The sequence below is a fragment of the Ovis canadensis genome, chromosome 25 (assembly GCF_042477335.2).
Source record: "Ovis canadensis isolate MfBH-ARS-UI-01 breed Bighorn chromosome 25, ARS-UI_OviCan_v2, whole genome shotgun sequence".
Classification (NCBI taxonomy): domain Eukaryota; kingdom Metazoa; phylum Chordata; class Mammalia; order Artiodactyla; family Bovidae; genus Ovis; species Ovis canadensis.
This window is the reverse complement of record NC_091269.1, coordinates 42,626,753-42,651,254: the sequence shown is the minus strand read 5'-3', so window position 1 is coordinate 42,651,254 and position 24,502 is coordinate 42,626,753. Positions and strand designations below refer to the sequence as shown.

The window sequence follows — 24,502 nt, the reverse complement described above, 5'->3', positions numbered from 1 at the left end:
TTTTTAAATATACAAGCAAACAGGAGTAACAAGAAATTAAGAATCATTAGTGATTTTACCACATGGAAGAGTAAATGAACAACAACTACCTAACAACTAAGCAAAGTCATCAAGCAAGATTGGGGGGGGGGGGCATGGAGTAGCTTAAACACTACACTGGTTTACTCAAATATAAAACTGAATAAGTAGAAATTTTAATTTTTGTAGGTCAGTATTATGAATACTTTGTCGAATGGAGCAATATCCTCTCAAGACACTCAACTACATAGTTATTTGTTCCTGTGTCAAACAGTTTTAAACACTTTCACTGATTTTTCTTATTTTACTGTAAATTTGCTTTTACCACCTATTAATTTATCTTATACACAACTACCAGTTCCAAGGCTTTTAGAGGATTCTTCCTTTCCTTTAGAGTAGATTAGTCATTTATCAATTTGCCTCTTTATGAATTACAATTTTGCACCTATTACCTAGTTGGCCACCACATCCCAACCATCACTATCTACAACTGCCATACAATGGATTAAGTGCTTTACTTAAATGAAATCAACACAACCTCACAATTAGTTCTGATAGTTAATATCATTTCCATTTCACAAGTGAAGGTCAAAAACTCTTGCTAACTTTCCAGTTACTTCTGATTTCAAAAACTAAAATATATAATATGATATGTATACACACATATGTGTATATGTTATATGTCTGTTAAGTACATACATATGTTTCTATTATACTGCACAGCCACAGAGAACTTGAACTATCTGGTCACTACTGTATCATTACTTCATCATACACAATGAACTATGCATGACCTTAATAAAGTCATCAATAAACTAGAATCTTAAATAATTTTACTTTATGAACAACTTCATTACAGAGAGGCTGCCTTTTTCAATAGCTAGTATCTGTAATGAGTGTATGAAAATAATGCAATCTTGCAAAGAACATAAATGCTAATTCAAATTGCCTTTCTGCTCTTATATAACTAAGAACTAAATGTTATGAAATCAAAATTGTAAAAAAAAAAAAATTCTCTAAGTGTAACACATTCCTCCAAATTACAAAAAGTACAAAATTAGTAATTTGAGAAAACAATGGAGAAAAAAGAGCTTACCAATCTAAAGAAAACTTTGAAAACTGAACTGTGTAACGTGGGACAACACGTCGGACTCTCCGAGGTGACCGTTCTCTCTCTCTCCGAGGAGATCTCTCTCGGGAACGTTTTCTCTGAGGAGATCTTTCTCTGGATCTACGTCTTTCTCTTTCTCTTTCACGACTTAAAGCAAATTTTTCTAAAATTACTTTTTCTAGCATTATCAAAGAGTTCTTTAATGAAGTAAATTTAATACGTATAAGCATACATATAAATATAAACAACATTTCACGGTGTACATTTTTAAATAACTTCTTGAACACTGTGGTAAAATACACACAATATAATAATCTATTTTAATCATTTTGAGGTTTACAGTTCAGTGGCATTAAGTGCATTCATTCACACTGTACAACCATCACCACTATCAAAAGTATACTTTTTAAAAACATACCTTCGGTCATCTTTTCTGTTGGGCACTTGATCCCCTCTGTCATTTCTTCCTGAAAATCTGGATGGTGGATCTAACCTTCGTGCTGGTTGTGGCTGTGAAACTATACGGACAGGAGGCTGCAATAAACCAGCTTTAAAAGATACAGAAAAATATATTTTAACTTATTTAAATGAAGTTTAAAAACATCACTCGGTTAAATTTTATATAGAAAACTTTGGCTTTTAGGTTTTGTGACCCATAAATGGTAAAGGCCAGGGATGATTTGCATATTTGTACATTTTAATACTATCATTTAGAAGTGTAAAAACCATTTTTAGCTCAGGAACCACACAAAACCAGTCCACAGACCAAATCCTAGGGCTACAATGTGCTAATCTCTGACCTACAGATATTAAACCAAAGACATTAAAAAACAACAAACCCTTGTTGTTGGCTACACAAGATATTCTAGCTGCACCAGAGTATCATCCAGACATTTTCGACAGAGAAAAACCTTTATAAAAAGAGATCTACGACCATCACTTAGACCAAGTACTCTACCACCTATAATACTGGAAGAATCTGACAACATGTGCCTCCTAGTATGATGCAGTACGAATGAGAAAACATCACCTAAAATGTGCCAAACGCCTTTAGACTTAACTTTTACTTTATAGTTTATATGGTAGAAAGAGGAACAAGGTAAAAATACCACAAGGAATCCACACAATCCAGAACATAACATTATAAAAGAATTTACAAGTCAACTAGACCAATATTTTAAAAAGTCAATGCTATAAAGGAAGAAAGAAAAAATGGAAAACTATTTTGGAATAAAAAGACTAAAGAAACACTGTTGTTGCTACTGTTTAGTTACTCTTTTGCAACTCCATGGACTATAGCCTGCCAGGCTCCTTTATCCATGGGATTTCCCAGGCAAGAATACTGGAGTGGGTTGCCATTTCCTTCTGTAGGGAATCTTCCCGTTTCAGGGATCGAACCCGCTGTCTCCTGCACTGCAGGAGGTTTCTTTAATTACTGAGCCACCTGGGAAGCCCAAAGTAACATAACCAGATACAACACATGAATCTTACCTGCCTTTTCATTCAGGAAACAAAAAACAACCTTTTGAAAAGGTATCTGGGGACAACTGGGGGTGTCTAAATATAAAGTATTTAAACGCTTTTTCTTAGAAGTGACAATACATTATGGTAATAATAGGAAAAGATTCTCTTTAAGGAAAGGCACACTTACGTTAATGGGTGAAATGTCAACATGCCTACATCATGAACATTCACTGCAGTGTTTTCAGAAAACAAAAACTAAAAACAGTACATTTACCAAAGAAAAACATAAACTGTATAATATTCATACAATGGAACATTAAGCAATGATGAAAACAAAGAAATTAGAGCCACATGAAGCAAGTAAGTATGAAAACCTTAAAATATCATCAACAAAATTCTAATAAAAAAGATTATATAGACAGAATCACCTGTAAAATTCAACAGGCAAGGCTGAAGTATATTATGAGCATATATACTTAGAGTAAAACTGTTAAAAAAGGAAAGGAGTTAACTAATAATGTACTTTTTTACCCAAGTAATGATTACATGGGTGTTTATTTAATAATATTTAACTGCAATCACTTTTATAAATGTTATGTTTGTGCCAATTTACAATAAAACAGAAAATGCCACAATTACATTAAAAAAAAAATACCAATTAAGTGGACTTCTACAAAAGTTAAGACTATCGCTATACAAGTAGAAATTCTCTACAAAAGATATTTAACTTTCTTTTTAGATATTCTGCTAGTCCCTGCTTTTTTTGGTAAATAATAGCATACTCTCATTATTTTAATAACTGAACAGCTATGTTTTAGTCTGTAATACCTTTCTGCTGTGGCTGCTGTAATAAAGGCTGCGGCTGAGTCTGCAACAGTGGTGTAATAGAAGCCGCTGAAATCTGTGCCTGCAGCAGTGACTGGGGCTGGGGCTGAGCCTGAACACCAAATGTTGTCTGTGGTGCAATTGGCTGAAGTACAGCAGGAGGAGTCTTCAGTAAAGGTTGAGTTTGGGATTGATTCTTAACAAAAAGAAATAACATTTTAAAAAACAGAGAAAAATCTTTGTAAATTGGAAGACTCAATCACCGAGTTTTTATAATACCTAATACTATTTTATATACCTGATTTGGTAGTGTTTGAATTCTTTGTGCATTCCATTTAAAAGGCATATTGGGATTATATGTAGCTTCAACCAATACTCTGTCACCCACTTGGGGGGTTTTCCCTTTGACAGCACTGAAAAAAAAATTAAGTTAAATACAAACACTAAATTAGAAGAAATTCTTCCAAAAAAGATTTATATGTTAATACTAAACACTGTAAAGTACACCAGAAATAGGAAGCCTGAAAATCTCTTTTAAAAAGTAGATATACCTCTAAGACTTAAAATATAGCAAAACAGGAGCAATATAAAATATAGCAAAATATAGCAAACAGGAGACCTACTTAAACAGAAAAATCTTACATAGTAATTAAACTTAGTATTTCAAAGTACTTCTAAGGAAGTTAATTAGAAATACATTTGAAATATCAAAGGAAATACATATTTCCTGCAACCACCACTACATGAACAAAATACTATTTCAAATCCATTAGTTTATCAATCATTTAATCCTATTATTTTTTTCAACTAAGTGAAGTGAAAGTGAAGTTGCTCAGTCATGTCTGACTCTCTGCGACCCCATGGACTGTAGCCCACAAGGCTCCTCCATCCAATGGGATTTTCCAGGCAAGAATACTGGAGTGGGTTGCCATTTTCTTCTCTAGGGGATCTTCCCAACCCAGGGATGAACCTGGGTCTCCTGCATTGCAGGCAGACACTTTACCGTCTGAGCCACCAGGGAAGCTAAAACATTTTACATATATATTATCATTAGGTATGTCAAACAGAAGATTAAATTTTAAAAAGTATATGACTATTTTAATCTTAAACCTTACTGTAAGTCTGTTCATTAATAGCTAGAAATGTAAACTCACCCCTATAAAACTTTTATAAAGAATTCACAATGACTAGTGTTCAATAATCAAAAGATATCTTTCATCACATTCTCCATCAAAAAACATCACAGGTACAGGTTGAATTATTAAAGCAGAAAATTACAGCTAAACCACAATTCCATGCCACAGTTAAGTAGGTGTCTTATCAAAATACTTAATGCTAAATACAAGCAACCATCTGCCAATAACTAATTAAGTTTACCTAAGCTGAAAAAATACATCTTCATCCACAAATCCAAATGTATCGTGTAGTTTTGTGACCGCCCCTGTAAAAACACGCTGTTTCTGAGGTTGTGTTTGTTGCTGACTGGACCTTGGCGTTGGATATGATACAGTTATCTGAGCTGCAGGTTGAGGAGTTGACAAGCTAAGGCTTGTAGGCAGTCCAACAGCTGGCTATAAAACAAAATCAACATCAAATTAAGGTAAGGATTACAAGTAGTCTAGAAATAAAAACTGACTACTTAAAACTAACTCAAAATTCTAAAAACAATTTAATACATAGGTACACCTTGAAGACGCAACTCAAGTCTGAAAAAAAATTTTTAATCAATTTCATGATTAAGTTCCCTGAGATGAATGCTTTTACAGGGACGTTTCAGGGGAAAAAAGCCACCATAGTGTAATGAGTTTTAAAAAGCACTGCATATTCTAGCCCTCTCTTAGAAATTCAAAATCCATAATAGCATAACAAAGACTCAGGAAAGTCCTAGATAAGTGAAATGAGGCAATTATGTACGATCTCACTTTTATACACGGAATCTAGAAAAACCAAAGAACTCAGAAAACAGATTGGTAGCTGCCAGAGGCGAGTCTGCTGGGGCAAACGACTGGTAGCGATCAATAAGTACAACCTTCCAGTTAAACGTAAGTTCTGGAGATGTATAGAATCGTTAACTATGGTTAACAATACTGTATCATACATTTGAAACTTGTTAAGAGAGTAGATTTTGAAAGTTCTCATCACAAGAAAAAGAAAAATTCACTTATGTGAGGTGATACGTGTTAACTGATTGTGAAGATCATCTCACTATACATATATATGGTATTACATCATGCTGTACACCTTACAGTAGTACAATGTTGTATGTCAGTTAGAACTCAATAAAACTTGAGGGAAAAGGTAACAGTTTCATTGGTCTTTTCTGGCATAATCAAGCATGAATAACAACATACTATTAAAATTTTTGTATATAAACAGAAATAAAATCATTAAAAAGGAATAATCATGATTAGACTCAAATTCCATAATTCGTTTCACCCTTTCCCAAAAAAGCAAGTCTCGACGTTCTACAGTTGAAAAAATAAAAGGTGAGTCCCATTCTATAATTAGCAAAGGAACTCACCATCTCTTAAAACTATAGCCACAAAATTCTCATGACGTTTCTTTAACATCCTAAGACTTCTTTTTCTTTCAAAACTGTGCCATGCAGTTTGTGGGATTGTATAGTTCCTCAAACAAGGATCAAAACCTGAGCTTTCAACCGTGAAAGTAGAGAGTCCTAACCACTGGACAAAGGGAATTCCTGGTTTTTGTACTTTTAAAGAATTACATACAAGGAAAAAAAAATATGGGTACACTTTGGGAAATGCTATTCTAAGAAAAGGCTTCCTTGGTGGCTCAAACGGTAAAAAAATCCGCCTGCAATACTGGAGACTTGGGTTCGATCCCTGGGTTGGGAAGATTCCCCGGAGAAGGGTATGGCAATCTACTCCAGTATTCTTGCCTAGAGAATCCACACGGACAGAGGAGACTGGTGGGCCACAGTCCCTGGGGTCACAAAAAGTCAGACACAACTGAGCAAGTAAGCACAGCATTCTAAGAGGCTAGCTTTTATACCTTTTCTATTTAGTCTGGAAATCCTACTCTTGAAAACCAAAAATAGGACATACATGTTAATCAATTTTAGTTGTGTTTTTCCTTTTTTTGACCACACTGCAGGGCATGTGGGATCTTAGATCCCAGACCAGGGATCAAACTCGTAACCTCTGAAGTAGAAGCTCAGCTTAACCATTGGACCACCAGGGAAGTCTTATGATTTTTATACAACTTACTATCCAAAGATGGTTTTTAAATTTTTTATTTCTTTCAAAACTGTGCCATGCAGTTTGTAGGATTGTAGTTTCTCAAACACAGATCAAAACCTGAACTCTCAACAGTGAAAGCATGGAGTCCTAATCACTGGACAAAGGGAATTCCTGGTTTTCGCACTTTTAAAGAATAATATAAAAGGAAAAAAAATATGCAACATAGACTGTAAGTGGTCCACAAAGCCTAAAGTAGCATTATGTATCAAAAGTTCACAAAAGTTTTAATGCTGCTGAAAAATTTAGTTGATAATGCATTACAATAACTTTCCTATAATAAAGTCAAATGAAAAGATATAATATAAAAAAAAACCTAAAAATTTAAGCTACAAAGAAAATGTAAAAGCCAAAAAATCAGTATTAAATTTAAAATAAGGCCTCATATTTATTCAAACTAGATCACAGTAGGATCAGCGATCAAACAGCATAAAAGAAAAAGCAAAACAATGCTTTATTCAACATTATATTGCTAAACTATTATGTGAATCCAACAAATATTCATTTTTAAACGCTGAAGGAAAACACAGCATAATAAAACTTTAGTCTACTCTGCATTCAGATATTCAAAAGAAATAAAGTAATGCCAAACTAACCTGTGTTAAAAGGGTCTGCTGAGGTTGCTGTAACTAAAAATAAAACAAAAAACCAAACAAAAACAGGAAAGAAAAAAAGATAAGGATCAATCGGAATTGCTGCTTCACAGATGCTTTACAAAAGGAAAAATTTCTATTAAATGATAGCTTTATTTGTAACTAAAAAACAGATAAAAAAGTAACAGAAGTCATCAGGGTAAGGTTTCCTACAAGTATTTGTAGCTGCAGAAGACCTTAAATATAACTAACTCATTCAATAAGGATCAAGACATTATTTTTGCTATTTCATAGGAATAACACCCAGAAAAAAACCCCACAATTCCTTAGTGGGGAAAACCTCCTGTTCTGCCCCACATTGATTACCATGCTACAGAAATGATTCAATATCATCAGTGTGCTATCTATATCAAAAATATTACTGGCTAGATGTCTAGTTAATATATATATAAAACACCATAAAATGAGAAGCACTTCTTCAGTCAGATTTGCCAAAGATAAAGGACCACATATTCTGACATAGAGTTTTCATGGCAATAACAAAGTATAACATTACCAGAAAGCAAAAGGAATTGGTGGGAAGGGAGAAATTTTACATGTTTCTTCTGTGGAAGAGAAGTAACTTTATGAAGTCTCAGCACTGTGTTTTTTATTCACCATCAGGAAGGTCTCCAAAGAAATACTTATCCTTGGTGGTCCTTCTCCCTGTCATCTTTCAACATTCTTAATAAGCTGCCCAGCCTGGAGTTGTCTTATCATGCTCTAGTGCCCCAGCAGTACTAAAGAGTATATAGCTAGAAGAGCAGGCATCTCCTGATGATCCTTAATAACTTGAGGAAAAGGTCTTTTTTCCTACTGGATAGGTAAGCAGTCTGAGGAAGATATGGGCATCATTTCTGAGTTGCGGATATCCTGAGCAGGGTAAGATTTGGGCTTAAGTAAGATTTCTCTTGGGACATCATTAACGTTTATTAGCTTCTAACTAGTGTTTTAAGCTCAATGGTAGAATCTGAAGATCTCAGTTCTTCTGTTCATGACTTTTTACTCACTGTGACTAATGAACCTTAGTAATAAATACTAGTCTAGTAATAAATCCTTACTAGACTTAAAAAGCTAGGATAAAACAATCTATATGACATTTTAACTCAAAACAGTATAAATGTTAAATCTATCAAATTTCTTTTTCTAAAAGTTAAGAATGGATGAGTAACAGCAGTTTTTAGGGCAAAAACATTTGAGTATTGCCATTTTGATGTGGCTCAAAACAACACATAGGCTTTGATTGTATTTCCTAACAGTACTAAAGTAAGTGTAAAGGTAGACTTTCTACTTTGCTTGCTATGTTTCTCCTTGGGTTCTGTTTTTCTTACCATCACAGATATAATAACCCTTGAAGATGATGATTAGAGTATGAGCTTGGGGAAAAGGAGCCAAAGAAACTTATTTTAGTCCAAGTAAGGAGCTTTCAAATTGTTCAACTGTGCCCTGGGAGTAGGGGAACTACAAAGGGAGGCTTCCTCCCATTTTCAACACTATTTTTATATTTTACATACTGGATTTCAATATACAATTTGATTAGGGGGGAAAAAAGTAGGGCTCCATTGCTTTAAATAAATAAAGGCTGAAAGTCAATGGTCTAGGGTTTAGGCTTCAAATGGAAAAAGGAGCTTTTCATTTTGACATGTAGTCTAGTACGGGACAGAAGGCCTGAAGGTTTCAAACAGGAGTATTGGGCCAAAGATTCATTTAGAGTTATCCTTTCCAGATTATCAAAAGACTGGCTGCTGGTTTAGGATTTGAGTTTTCAGGACCTCTCTCCTATCTTCCTCTCCCTTGGAGACATTTCTTTATACCTACCACATTTCTTCCACTCCAGAAAAATTCAAATCACACGTTAAGGTTACTGAGGGGAACCAAAATCTATATAAGATTAGTTGGAAAAATGACTTTCTAAAAATCAGTTTTTAACATGGAAAATATAAACTAACCTGTTGCTGCACACTATACAAGGCCTGCTGAGGTTGTGAATATTGCTGGAAAAAAGATTTTTTAAAGAAAAAAATGGATATTAGTTTTAGTCATTCTCAAAAAGCAATATACACACATACATTCAAATACATAATAAGCATTACACTAAAAAGGAATTTTCTAAACAGCTACACTTCATCTAAAATAAAATAGTGATTATTTATAATTTGATTCGTCAAGAATGAAATTTTATTCAAATAACTAAGATATAAGGACTTTAGAATTTTGACTCTGCAGCTACACTTCTGTTATGTCCTGGGCATAAATAATTCTTATCATCAGAAAAAAATAAGCATAATGCAACTCCACAATTACTCATCCCTTAAAATGTACCTACCCTTGGCTACCCAGATTTGAAAGTTTTCTATGTCACATTTTAAAACCTAAACATTCACCTGTTGCAACGCAGCTGCTGCAGCTGCAGCTTGTTGCTGCAATGCTGCAGTTTGAGTTAACTGATAGTTTGCTGGGGTTTGTGTAGTAAGGCCTGCTGCTGCCAAGGCAGTTTGCTGTGTATAAATGGTAGGAGATGCTCCAAGGAGAGATGGCTGCTGAACACCCAATGCAGCTAAAATGAGATTAAAAAGGGGGGGGAAGGAAAAAAAAAAATCAAGATTATTTGAATCCTTTCCAGGAATTTTCAATGAGTGCTTAGTTATGCATTACAGTCTGCCACTACTTAGTGAAGGAAAAAAAAAACTAAAAGAAAAATTTCAGTAATGCCCCACCTCAGATTCCAATGGCTTTAAATATTTGTTCAAGTCATGATAAATACAAGAAAACCTTAATCTATAAAATTAAACTACAGAATGAACCCAACAAACCTCAGCTAGACCAAGAGGCCAAAGTACCCTCAAAAAATATTTTCAGAAAGAACAAAAAATATATTATCTTATTTTACTCATCTAGAATGTATTGTTTTACCCTCAAGCAGATTAGAATCAAACATTAAGGACAGTATTGCTGGAAGTGATCCACCATTAAAACATCCTACTATCAAGGATGTATTTCTTGTACTTCAACTCTGTATTAAAAAACTATAAAACTAGCAAACAGATGGTAGGAACGGTTTAAATACAAAGCTAAACTGCAGTCTGGCACTGCCCTTCCCAAAACTGTATCTCCTAGAATGATGACTAGCTCCCCAGGACATTAAGTTTGTAAAAAAGGGGTCCAAGGTTTTAAAAGTTGACGCAACAGCAAATTAGGTATGTATTTTTACTGTAAGAATCCTCAGAACATTTAATATGCCACTAAGCACTGTGAATATCAAAAGAGGTCACCATAAAACAGTATTTGCTCATGTAACACTCCCTTTTCCAAAGCATCTTGCTTGCATCTTAGAGCAACCTGAAAAAAATGCTGCTCATCAGCTATTAGTTAATAACCGTACAGAAAGAACAATAGGAACAGGAACAGAACAGAGACCATTTATGAATTAACCAAAGCACCTAGTCTAGAATCTACCAGAGAATCTTTTGAAGTGTGAAGTTCATCATCAATCTTGTTTAAGAGTCCAGATTAATTCTACTTAAAAATAAAGCAAACCAACAACAAAGTGAGGCAAAAACAAGCAAATCCCAGAAATCATGTTTGGAATTCATATAAATTACACATTACTCCCTGATAAAACATGATTTTTAAAAATTCAAAAAGAATGAAGGGGAAAAAAAAGATTCTAAGGTGGGGAAAAAAAACCTACTGGATGTCCTGAATACACAATCCTAAACCCTTACAACATTAATATTTTATTCTCTTTGTTTTTAAGATAAGTCAGATGCCATAGATGGGTAAAAAGGAGAAACCAAGACTAACAAAATTAAACAGAAGTGGGGAATGTCTTAACACCAATGCAAATTCAAAATGAGGTCAACTGCACTGAGAATGGAAAAATAAAGTACAAAACTACAGCACAGGTTCTAACCAGTAGATCCTGTTAACTTCTGGAACTGTACATAAAATTACAGATAAGAAAGTTTAAAGTTTTCATCAGTTTTTCCAAAGCGTAAGAAACCCCAACAAGCTTAAGAACCACTTCTCTAGGATAACAAAAGCAAAGTTCTCATGTAAACACAAGACAGGTAAAGAACATAGGAAAAATTAAATTCAATGTTCTGCATTTGACAAAGTAACCTCTTGAGATTCAAATCATGCCTGCGTCTCCTTCCCCTACGTGAGCTCTGACCTCTGATCTGCTGTTTCATTCTGCTAGTACCAATTTCCAGAATACTGGAAAGTATCAATAGCTGTCACAGTAAAAGGGCTCACAGCCAGTATCTCACAAACAGCTTTTTCCTACAGCTTTTCTAGGTGTTCTAGACTCTGACAACATATCAAGTAGCCCAGCATTAAGTAGGTGAGATGACAGCTGATATCCGGCATCTCTTTTCCACTGTTGACAGTCAATGTGAGGTATTAGAAACTACAATGCAGACTGACAGGTACCAAGGCTCAAACGCGAGGAGAAACTTATGGGAAGGAGATTTATATTCCAGTAGTTGCTGCACACTACTAGCTAGTTAATTCAAACTTTGTGAAATCATTGTGCGTAGGTTGTGGCTTTTATATGTCTATATAATATAGCTCTTTTAAAAATCGTTTGAGATTTTAAGCTCAATAAGTATTTCATTAAAATTTATTAATGCTCCTCTTTTTGGTAGCTAGATCTAAGAAGCTATCCTTGAATATTTGTATACAGCATTCTCTACTCTTCTGAACAGAATAAAATCAATATTCTGCATGATAATTCTATAGCTTGCAAAGAACAAAGGCATGAATCTCTGAGTTAATCTTTCTCTCTCCATAAGTGGCCTAACACTTATCAGTTGGAGATTTTTTTTCCAATTATCCACATTGGAACAGTCTGTTCATTTATCTGTGCCTGATTCAATATGACTGTTGAAGGTCTCGTGACACATCTGAAACAGATACTTATAAACATGTATCAATACTTGCACACACCTATGAAATAAGCCCTAAATGACCAAAGGTTCAGTTCAGTTCAGTCGCGTCCGACACTTTGCAACCCCATGAATCGCAGCACACCAGACCTCCCTGTCCATCACCAACTCCCAGAGTTCACTCAGACTCACGTCCATTGCGTCAGTGATGCCATCCAGCCATCTCATCCTCCGTCATCCCCTTCTCCTCCTGCCCTCAATCCCTCCCAGCATCAGAGGCTTTTCCAATGAGTCAACTCTTTGCATGAAGTGGCCAAAGTACTGGAGTTTTAGCTTTAACATCATTCCTTCCAAAGAAATCCCAAGGCTGATCTCCTTCAGAATGGACTGGTTGGATCTCCTTGCAGTCCAAGGGACCCTCAAGAGTCTTCAACACCACAGTTCAAAAGCATCCATTCTTCGGTGCTCAGCCTTCTTCACAGTCCAACTCTCACATCCATACATGACCCAGGAAAAACCAAAGCCTTGACTAGACGGACCTTAGTCGGCAAAGTAATGTCTGCTTTTGAATATGCTAGCTAGGCTGGTCATAATTTTTCTTCCAAGAAGTAAGCGTCTTTGAATTTCATGGCTGCAGTCACCATCTGCAGTGATTTTGGAGCCCCAAAAAGGCATGCAGGCTTCTAGAATCTTAGGTCCCCAGCAGGGATCAAACCGGGGAGTGAAATCACTGAGTTCTAACCACTGGACAGCCAGGGAATTCCTGCAATCTTCGATTTCTACCAAATGAGTTAGTTGGATATATCCAACTCTATCAAGAGATAACTAATGTAAGTATACATAGCACATCAGCCATTATTTGTTTGAAAAAGACCATTAATCTTGCAACTGAACAATGTGAGCTCCAGACTCAAGAGATGGGGATTTTAAGACAACCAATGGGCCAGATTAAAAAGGAAGAAAAAATGAGGTCATATTTATGACAACATCCTAAGTGTTTATTAACAGATGAATGGATAAAGATGTGTGGTACATATATATACATAACAGAATATTACTTGGCCATTAAAAAAAAAAAATCTTGCCACTTCAGCAATATGGACGGACTGGAAAGGTATAATGCCAAGTGAAAAAAAGGCAGAAGAAAAAATGCTGTATATCACATATATGTGGAATCTAAAAACTAAAACAAACTAGTGAATGTAACAAAAAGGCAGAGTCACAGATATAGCGACTAGTATCTAGTTCTGAGGAGAGGGAGGGAGGGGCAAGACAGGGTCGGGGAGTGGGAGATGCAACTACTGGGTGTAAATAACACACTACAGCACAAGAAATAAAGTCAGTATTTTGAAGTAACTTCAAATGGAGTGTGATCTTAATAAAATTTGTATGGGGGGACTTCCTGGGGGTCCAGTGGTCAAGACTCATGATTCCAATGCATGGGTTCAATTCCAGGTTGGGGAACAAACATCCCACAAGCTATGTGGCACAGCATAAATAGTTTGTATAAGAAAATGTGTTTGAATACAGCCACATTTAAAACAACTGTATTAGCTTCACTTGTTAGAGCATCACATAATCACCATGACTTTAACTCCTGAACTAGTTCATTTCTTTGTCTATAGCCAGAATGTCATCACCCTACAAATGGTCAAAGAAATGGGTGAGAAAATATGTCCTGGAATTGGCTAAATCCACCCAAACATCTTAATACTGTTGCAATTATATACATATACCATGCAAATACTTTGAGTCAAATATACTGAAGATACTCCTGAAGTGAAGTGAAGTTGCTCAGTCGTGCCCGACTCTTTGCGACCCCACAGACTGTAGCCTACCAGGCTCCTCAATCCATGGAATTTTCCAGGCAAGAGTACTGGAGTGGGTTGCCATTTCCTTCTCCAGGGGATCTTCCCAATCCAGGGATTGAACCCAGGTCTCCTGCACTGCAGGCAGATGCTTTACCGTATAAGCCACCAGGGAAGCTCAAGATACTCCTGTATCACTATAATTTATCTAAAGGATATTTAAAGATTCCATCAGTGACTTACCAGCTATCCCTCTCAATGTCCCTTTACACAACAGAAATTGTTTAACTTTCAAACCTAAAAGCTCTGGTCCCAGTTATAACTGTCATTGAATATATAGGAAATGGAAAAATAGGGTAAATTTTAAAGATAAGAGTAAATATTAAATAACAAGTATTTCAGTATAGGGAATTTAGAAAGAAGGCTGGAAATACAGACCCTAAATACCATCTCAAGAGTTTGAGCTGTATTCTAAAGTTTAAGACAGTTCTGAGGATGAATCTGTCTAGTCAACACTATGGTTTTTCCAGTGGTCATGTATGGATGTGAGAGTTGGACTATAAAGAAAGCTGAGCACCGAAGAATTGATGTTTTTGAACTGTGGTGTTGGAGAAGACTCTTGAGAGTCCCCTGGATTGCAAGGAGATCCAACCAGTCCAACCTAAAGGACATCAGTCCTGGGTGTTCATTGGAAGGACTGAGGTTGAAACTGAAACTCCAATACTTTGGCTACCTGATGCGAAGAGCTGACTCACTTGAAAAGACCCTGATGCTGGGAAAGATTGAGGGCAAGAGGAGAAGAGGACAACACAGGATGAGATGGTTGGATGTCATCACCGACTCAATGGACATGGGTCTGGGTGGACTCCAGGAGTTGGTAATGGACAGGGAGGCCTGGCGTGCTGTGTTTCACGGGGTCACAAAGAGTCGGACACAACTGAACGACTGAACTGAACTGAAAAGAACAGAATAATGGAAGAAGCAATGAACCTAACAATAGACTCTTCTGTGACTTCCTCTTGATAAACTTCTTCACTTTTCTGGGCCTCAAATTCTTTATCTGTTAGAGAAACATGCTGAGACAGAATCTAGTTCAGGGTCCATTCAGCTTTGGAAAATTTTGTAATTTAAATAGAAATCATGCTTTAGGAAAAATTATCACATCTGACAGATACATTGGAGGTGGGGGGAAATTGTAAGTATCACATCTAGTAAAAGAGGAAAGCAAATTAAAGCAGTTAGAACTTAATGAAAAATAATAAACATAGAGTATGACCAAATGACAGATGGGGAAAAGAGCATCCCAACTTAAGTGAATGTTATGGTAAATCATGTGCTTAGTCACTTAGTCGTCTCTGACTCTTTGAGACCCTATGAACAGGGGCCCTCCAGACTCTTCTGTCCATAAGATTCTCCAGGCAAGAATACTGGAGTGGATAGCCATTTCCTTCGTCAGAGGATCTTCCCAACCCAGGGATCGAACCTGCATCTCTTATGTCTGCTATAATGGCAGGCAGGTTCCTCATCACTAGTGCCACCTGGGAAGCCCACATTACAGATCAGGGTATAAAGCTTTGGGAAGGGTATGGAAGAGCCTGAAATTTAGGTGAGAGACTCTGGCATAGCCTATGTAAGCAAGAGAAAGCTGTTACGGATGCAGTCATCCAAATGTGAAGTACAGAGGCCCTAAAAGTAAAAGAGAGGAATACATTTGAGGCATTTTCAAAGGAGAAGAAAGTCAAAGTTTGATATATGTTTGAATATGGGAAGGAAAGGAAAAGAAAATTAAGGATGACAAACTCGAAATTATTAACTCCTTAACTGAACAGCTTCCCAGGTGGCTCAGATAGTAAAGAATCTGCCTGCAATGCAGGAGACCGGGGTTCAATCCTAGAGTTAGGAACATGCATGGGAGAAGGAAATGGCAATCCACACCAGTATTCTTGCCTAGGAAATCTTATGGACAGAGGAGTGGGCTACAGTACATGGGGTTGCAAACAGTCATACACAATTGAGCGAACAGCACAGACACAATTGAAAAACAGCATTAAAATTAATCAGAAATAATTCAAATACTGATCTTCAACTTTATGACAGATTTCACCAATTAAGTGCTAGTGGACATACTTTTATTGAAGTTTTTAATCTTACATATGTCATCTGTGTGAATGCACTGAAATGTTCAAATCACTGTTAGCTGATTCCAGAGTTAAGTACAAATGCAAGACAGTCTTGCTAGAAATTGGAATAGCAAAGCCATTAACTGAACGTAAGCTTAAGTCATATACTAAAAGGAAATAGCAGTAATTTTTTATATTGCTTTCAGGAGAAAATAAGTCAGATGCACAGGCACAAAGATCAAAATATTTTCATTTGAATTGAATTTTCAGTTAACCTTTTTCTGTTGTATGACCACCATTTGATTAACATTGACCTCTGATACTAATATATCTGGCATATTTCAATGCATGCATGTTTTTTTAAAACTAGAATAAAATATGGAGAAGGCAATGGCACTCCACTCCAGTAGTACTCTCGCCTGGAAAATCCCGTGGACTGAGGAGCCTGGTAGGCTGCAGTCCGTGGGGTCGCTAAGAGTTGGACACGACTCAGTGACTTCACTTTCACTTTTCACTTTCATGCATTGGAGAAGGAAATGGCAACCCACTCCAGTGTTCTTGCCTGGAGAATCCCAGGGACGGGGGAGCCTGGTGGGCTGCCATCTATGGGGTCGCACAGAGTCGGACACAACTGAAGCAACTTAGCAGTAGAATAAAATAGGCACTTATACCACTATCCTGATTAAGTTCTTCTGATGCCCTCTGCTGAAATTTTTTTTAATCAAATTGCATTTGAAGCTTACAGGAGAAAATGTAAAGCCTTATAGATATACTAGGCTGAAATTCTCCATGAAATGAGGTATAAATAAAACAAATCATAATTGCCTTAGAGTTGAAAAATATTCAACTTTGACAGAAATTAGCTTGGCTCTGAGAATCAATTCTAATAAGATAATCATTAGTCACAAAGGCTTGAAAATGAAGGCTAGAAAATATCAGGCCTTCAGGAAACAGCTCAAACTACGAAAGTCACTCAGCTGTGTCCGATTCTTTGCGACCTCGTGGACTGTCCATGGAATTCTCCAGGCCAGAATGCTGGAGTGGGTAGCTTTTCCCTTCTCCAGAGGATCTTCCCAAACCAGAGATCGAACCCAGGGCTCCCACATTGCAGGTGGATTCTTTACAACTGAGCCACGAGGGAAGGCCAAGAAAGCTGGAGTAGGTAGCCTATCCCTTCTCCAGGGGAGCTTCCTGATCCAGGAATCGAACTGGGGTCTCCTGCATTGCAGACAGATTCTTTACCAAGTATAGAACATAAAATTTTCAATAGTTTAATAAAAACACTCACTAGAGAACCTACTCCAGGATTTTTGTAGGAAAACTAAACATAGATGCTAACAAAATACTTGCCTAGTTACTGAAGTCATGATGCATCAATAAAATATCAGACTTTGAAAAACTATGATTAATGACAGGTTCCAGAATAATTCATAATTTCTTAGAGCACAAACTGTTTACACAAATCCCATTATTTACATTTGGAATCTCTATTGTCAAATATGGAAAAGGAGGTGTATAATTACTACTGACTCTTGACAAGTTTTGAAACCTTTATAGTGTCTCCTTTGCTCAGTTTCACAATAAAAACAAAAGCACAGTGCGTATTTAAGTAATTACAATATAGATGTTAAGAACTAAGGACAACAGAAATTCACCGTAACAGCTATTCTACAGAAACAACACAGATAAGAAATTAAAGCAAATTGTACATAGAAAATCAGGTAAACATGTTCTTTACCAAAATACCAGTACACATCACTTATTTCTGGACACACAGTATTTGCTAATAATTCCTGTTTTATCAAAATTAAGTCATTATCAGGTTCCCCACTATTTAACACAGAGAAGAAACATTTGGATACCAATTATAACTATTATTTCATATTATATTCAGTTGCTCATTTAATCCCTCAAATCAAAACAACTGTTGCTCCTTTAATATTTCAAATCAAAAGTAACTAAAATAAAAACCCTAATGTATTCATTTCCTTAAAGACAAAGGTCACCTACATAGCAAGATAATCATGTCAACCCAATTTAGAACATCAGAGTTAGAAGATCACAGTGTCTCTGCAACTGACCTCAAATAACAAAAATTTAAGTAAAATGCAGCAAAAACTAGTATCAAGTATATCATAAATAAAATATATTCAAATTAACAGAATAAGCTGCAACTTTTCTGGGTACTCAGAGAAACTCTAAATTTCATTTTGTAAACTGAAGATTCAAACCATAAGTCAAGAAATGGCAAAAAAAAAAAACGTAAAAGTCTTCCCAAGAGCAATAGGAAGAAAAGCTGAAATAAACACTTTTAATGACATGTTTTGTTACCTTATTTTGAAAATGACATTTCGTAGGCTTTATTTTGAATACGTAAATATTTGCCCTTTTCCTTTACATCTATTTATTCTTTTCCTTTGCTTCATAAATTCTTTAGAGTTGGTTTTTTCACTTAAAATTCAAATACCTGAAAACCAGTCTTATAATTTTTCATAAAGTATGAATACACTTAATTTTAATGTAACTTATGAATACTGACACCTTAACATGCCAAATGAGGTAAACTAGGATGAATGAGTGGCTGCTAACCTCTAACATAACTAAACCAATATAACTGTCCAAACTGCTGTGTAAGGCAGGTATTTCGCTAGCTCGTCTATGAATTTTTAAAAGAAGCTTCACAGATTATCTTAAAAGATACATCATTTGCAAAGTTATATTCACGATATTATGCAGAGATTAATGCACACAGTTAAAACATATCCCAAATCCAGCATCTATAGCACATGTGTTCAGAGGAAGCCTGACCTGGCTGAGATACCGCAGTGGCTGTAAACTGAGTAGCCCATGGCGGATTCTTCTGTCCTCCAAACTGAGCCATGACAAAAGGGGAGGGGGGGACCTTCGCTTGTTTTGTCTTCTACAGCAGCGATCTATTAAGAAAGGAGCCACAGTTGAAAGTTCAACCAAACTACAACCATCACAAAAGTCTTATTTAAAGAAATGTTTAATTTGTCAAGGCCATCTTGTAGACCAACTATAAATAACAAGGGGCACGTGAATGTCCGATATGCAGCAAAAACATTTACATCAAATTACTTCACGAAAGTAGCCAATTTCAATACATGACATTAGAGGTCGACTTACAAGAAACGCACTTCCCTCATCGACTACAAACTGTCACATTTAAACAGAAGACCGTTTTCTACCCGATTCTTAACAATAAAAAATACACATCTTTACATTCAACAGAAAAATAGCCTGCTTGTTTCTTTTGGCATGGGCTGGAGGCTAAAAGTGGAAAAACCAATAACGGAAATTGGGACGAGACATCGAAGAAAGGTATTCAAGAGCATCATTTAAATAACGAACATCTCCTTACTTTCCAGACTAGGGAAGAACCTGGGGGCTCCTTTTCTCTCCCCTTCCTCGAGGAGAAAGACAGTTGAAACAACGGATGCCCCTTAGAGAACCATCGTGAAGACCCCTCCCCCCCAAATCCAGCCAGAAGCAGCGAAGGTCTCAGCCTGCGCACTCCCTTCCCCCCACACCTCGGAGGGACCAGAGCTGTGCCATCCATCTTCCTCCAGCCCCAGCTCCTCGCGGGCCGCAGACCAGGGGAGAGGGAATCCTCCGTCCCGGAGACTAGGCGAAATGCACAGAAGGGGATACCGACAGCTCCGGTACCCATAAGCCCCCAGCGGTGCGGAGAAGCCTCCATTCCCCCAAAACCCGTGCCGCCGGGCAAGGCTCCGACGTCCCAGACCCGAACCCAGGAGGCTAAAGCCTCACCGGCTGGAGAGCGAGGGACGGCGGCCCGGAGCCCCTTCGAGCCTGCCAGGCAGGGGCCGAGGCCGAGGGTTGCCGGGGGCACCGGAGGGGCCGCCGGAAAAAAAAAAAAAAAAAAAAAAACCGAGGCGGTGGGGGAGGGGCCCCGGCCGCGCCGGGCCTGCTCCGACCCGCACAAAAGGGACTGTGTCCCTCCCGTCCCAGTCCCACGAGAGCCCCACCGTCGCCGGCGTACGGACGCCGTGCTACCAAAACGGCCGCTCCCGGCGCTGCGGCGGATCCGACAGGACGCTAGGAACCCCGGCACGGTCGCCCGCCGCTCCAACCGCGAGGACCAAACCTTCACCTGAATCCGGTCCCAGTTAACACCGAAGCCATTTCAAACCCATCAGGCTTAAGCGCATGCGTCAACCTCCCCCTCTTCCTCCGCGCCTCTGCCCGCTCCCCAATCTCGCTGAGGAACGGCGCATACGGGCTTACGTTCTACGTGCGCGCTCCCGAGGTAGCCGTCAATGCCCTCACCCCTTTCCTACGCAGCTGGAATCGGAGCTTGCCTAAGACGGGTTACCTTGCCACTTGTATAACAATGAGCCAACTGTCTGTATCTCTGGGCAAAGAAAGAGGCTTCGCAGAATGTGGGAAGTAAAGAATCGGGAGTCATGTGATCCATGAGATCGCCGCCATTTTGTGGGGGGGGTTCCCCTTTTTTTTTTTGTAGCTCAGGTACGTGGGAGAATGACTATATCCAGTGACATCTTCCTAACTTTTTGAAAAAATTGACATGAAATTCACTTAACATATAATCCCATCGTTTAAGTATTTTATTGTACAATTCAGAGGCTTTTAGCACTTACATAAAGCTGTGCAACCACCATGCCTCCAAACCTTGAAAAGATCTCCTACTCGTTACGCAGTTCCTCCTTAATCCCGGCGCCCTCCAGCTCCAGGCAACTACTAATCAGCTTGCTTTCTATGGATTAGCATGTCCTAGACATTTCCTGTTAATAGAATCATACTGGGACTTGCCTGGTGATTCAGTAGCTAACATTCCAAGCTACCCATGCTGGGGTCCCGGGGTTCGATCCCAGGTGAGAGAAATAGTGCTTACACGCCAGAAGTAAGACCCATTACAATTAAATAAACTAAAAAAAAAAAAAAAAAGAATTATACAGGCTTTTTGTGTGATTACTGTATGATGTCCAAGGTTCCTCTTGTAGCGTGCCTTAGTACTTCATTTTATAGCTAAAACGATTATATGAATAATACCATATTTTGTTTATCCATTTGTCAGTTGATCTTTGGAGTTGCCTCCACTTTGGGGCTACTATGAATAATGCTGCTGTGAACATTCATATACGACTGTTTTGTTTAAATTCCTGTTTTCAATTCTCTTAGATTATAGCTAGTAGTGCGATTCTGGGTTATCTGGTAAATTCTATGCTTAACTTTTCACAGTGACTACACGAGTTTACATTCCCACGATTAACATTAAGTATCCATTCTATGAATATGAAATATCTTTCCAATTATTTAGGTCTTCTTTCAGCATGTATTGCAGATATCACAGTTCAATTTCTCACACTTTTTCCCCCTTTTTAAACTGTACTCTGCAGCTTGATGGAGCTTAGCCCCCAACCAGAGATCAACCAGCGGTGGAGGCATAAGAGTCCTAACCACTGGACCACCAGGAAATTCCCTTGCATCTCCTTGAGTAAATAAAAGTTATTCACCAACTATTTCATTGTTCTTCACACTTGGTGAATGACCAGGTAAAGAGTGTGGTTTCATACTAAGTACATGGGTAAGTCATTGGGATGTTTTAAGCTGGGGAATGTCATGACCCAAGAGTTGTGTTTTGTTGTCTGTTTTCTTGCTGCACTGTGCAGCTTATGGGATCTGTTCCCCCAGCAGGGAATCAAACCCATAAACTCTGATATGGACATATGGAACCCTAAAACTGGACTGTCAAGGAATTACCCACAAGATTTGTTATTAAAAGATAACTGTTTTAAAGGATTATTCAGTTTGTTGTCTAACAGAGCATTAAGATAAAGGAGGGCATTCTCTGGCAGTCCAGTGGTTAGGAATTAGTGCTTTCACTGCCCAGGTTTCAATCCCTGGTCACTGGTCAGGGAACTAAGATGAAACATCTAGAAACTGTTTCACTAAATAGTGAAGGAAGCGTCTATTTGGCCTAGGGAAGACTCAAAAAACCTGATAGTTGTCTTGTAGGGTACCTGTCCAGTTAGGATATTAGCTGAGCTATTTATTCTTCCATCCCCTAGAGTGTTGTTCAGGTCTCTTTGTATGTTCAGCGTCTCTAATGTCTCCCTTTTAACCAGTCAGGAAGGAGGTAATAAATGTACTCTCTAGCTCGCTGGAGAGGAGGTGGGGAAAGGGAGGTGGGGGGCAGTGCAGTAGTTTCAATCACTAGAAGAAAGACTACTGAGATGCTACAGAGAGATAGGTTTCAAACTAGATGAATTTAAAGTAACTTACTTTTCTATAATATTTGCTGGAATATCACTAAAAACGTATTTGTGTTTTTTTTTTTTTTTTTCATTTTGTAAGGTAGAGAATCTGCCTGCAATGAGGGAGACCTGGCTTCCTTCTCTGGGTGAGGAAGATCGCCTGGAGAAGAGAATGGCTACCTACTCCAGTATTCTTGCTTGGAGAATTCCATGGATAGAGGAGTGGCAGGCTACAGTCCATTGGTTGCAGAGAGGCAGACATGACTGAGCTACTAACTTTTTAGGATGTCAAATTTAAAATAATGTTAGCATTCTGTGTTCAGGATTAAGTTTTATTAAAATAATGATAAATCCAAGGGAGGGCATGAGTCAATATAGAACAAGGTTGATTAACAGCTTTGCTAATTACTAGGGGTGTGAGCTTAACCACTTTAAGTTCCTGAATTGATCTGTAAAGTGGGGTTAGTAGGAGCCCTTACTTAATAGCATCACTGTGGGGATTAACTAGTTTAAAACGCAAGGGTTCTGCTACAGCCATCCTGATTTGGTTTTGAACCCAATGCATATATTTGGTCATCTCCAAATAAATCGTATAGTCCTGTGTAGTTAAAAATATGTGACTTATTGGATAGTAAATGTAAAAAATATGATTTTGAAGAGGAAAGAAAAATTAGAACTACCAGGTGCAAAATAGAAGTATAAAATTTATTTAAAACCACCCACAAAGTTCTGTGTAATCAGGAATGATACAATTTGCAATAGTTTTTTTTTAAAAACTCATGACAAAGATTTAAAATATAATTTCAATTACAGTATTCATTTAGCCTTATTCAGTTAGAACAACTAAAAAAGAAAATTTATACTCTAAATAAATGAGACACACAGGAAAATAGACAATTTTCACAACTATCTTTACATGTATTTTTCAAAACTAGTACATTTCAAAGCATTTTGCTACATAAACATGAAATCATGTACAACTGCTGTGCACCAAAATTTAGCTTAATTAGGTCTTTCAAGTAACATGCAATTCCAACTCACAAGTCTTCAAGTACTGCTAGTAAGTGTTCCCTTGTTTGCAGAGCCACTACCTATTGATCCTGAATTGAAATCATCATAATTAAGATTATCTTTCCCTTCTACATGTTGAAGTGCTTTTATAAAAACTATTCCCCCCATGTGTTAAGAACCAAAAATGGATATTTGTGGGGTTTTAAAATCTTTACTAACCTATTTCATTGTATGGGATATTTAATACAGTAGGACGGCAATAGGCAAAATCTTCCAAAGAAAAAATCAAAAATACAAAATAAATAGTAAATACACCCCAAAGAGAGGAAAAAGTCAGCTGGAGACATAAATATTATTTTGTAAAATTGATAATTCTCTATTGGGAATTTAGTACTACTCTACTTCACCATGGTGAAGAATCTGAATATTTTGTTCCCACTAATGATAAGCATAATCGGTCTCCTTCAAACAGATATTGATACGCCTGTGAATCTATATGGTAGGTCACCACATAGCATAAGAGAAAATGAAGAAACCAGTAATCAATACTTTTCTTTCTGCTGAGCAGATTTTTGAGCTTCTCTTTAGGGAACACTTCATGATTTCTTAGTAACCGAAAGATGACTATCCACCCAGACATCACAATACAAAAGCTGCCCTTTATTTTTACTACAAAATCATTCTGGAAAAATATTTCTCTTAAAGCACCTATCACAATGTTAGCTCATAAAAGTTAAAAAAAAAAAAAAAAGACCGTATATCTGTTTTTTTTAAAAGAGCTCTTTTTGTAAAGTCTTACGTCATCGGGGATCTGTTTAGCAATATCACAGAGCATTAGGGTAGGCAGTTATTGAACTGAATCACCAAAAATGTTATTTGACTATTTTTAGAACAGTCTGGACTATGTTTGTTTGTTAGTAGCCCATAATATACTGATGAAGTAGCCCAACTTTCCTCTTTATTAAGAGCTTACTAAAAACTAGTACATCTTATTATTTTTCTTAACTCTCTGAACAAAGGTATATTTAACCTTTGACAGATTTTACATGGCTGGAAAAGTTGAACAAAATACAAATTCAAATAAGTGGGAGACAGAGCTATCTC

The 24,502-nt window shown here is 37.2% G+C and overlaps 1 protein-coding gene and 1 long non-coding RNA gene across 7 annotated transcripts in view; one reads left to right on the top strand and one right to left on the bottom strand.

The window, feature by feature from the left end:
• CCAR1 (cell division cycle and apoptosis regulator 1) overlaps positions 1-20,403 on the bottom strand; it is a 44,358-nt gene extending 23,955 nt beyond the window's left edge. The window contains exons 1-10 of one of the 6 annotated variants that reach the window (XM_069571888.1): positions 20,263-20,403; positions 18,936-19,060; positions 9,695-9,867; positions 9,260-9,304; positions 7,275-7,307; positions 4,796-4,989; positions 3,717-3,831; positions 3,422-3,614; positions 1,548-1,677; positions 1,115-1,276 (exon numbers count right to left, since the gene is read on the bottom strand). In XM_069571888.1, coding sequence (XP_069427989.1) covers positions 1,115-1,276; positions 1,548-1,677; positions 3,422-3,614; positions 3,717-3,831; positions 4,796-4,989; positions 7,275-7,307; positions 9,260-9,304; positions 9,695-9,867; positions 18,936-19,008 — 1,118 coding nt within the window. In that variant the 5' untranslated portion in view covers positions 19,009-19,060; positions 20,263-20,403. Of the gene's footprint in view, positions 1-1,114; positions 1,277-1,547; positions 1,678-3,421; positions 3,615-3,716; positions 3,832-4,795; positions 4,990-7,274; positions 7,308-9,259; positions 9,305-9,694; positions 9,868-18,935; positions 19,061-19,678 lie in introns of all 6 variants that reach the window. The other 5 variants (XM_069571887.1, XM_069571889.1, XM_069571891.1 and 2 more) reach the window with 5 other exon arrangements.
• LOC138430085 (uncharacterized) lies at positions 20,365-23,342 on the top strand. Its single transcript, XR_011252991.1, has 3 exons — positions 20,365-20,639; positions 21,530-21,685; positions 22,488-23,342. It is a non-coding gene; the product is annotated as an uncharacterized lncRNA (long non-coding RNA).
• Positions 23,343-24,502: the final 1,160 nt, after the last annotated feature.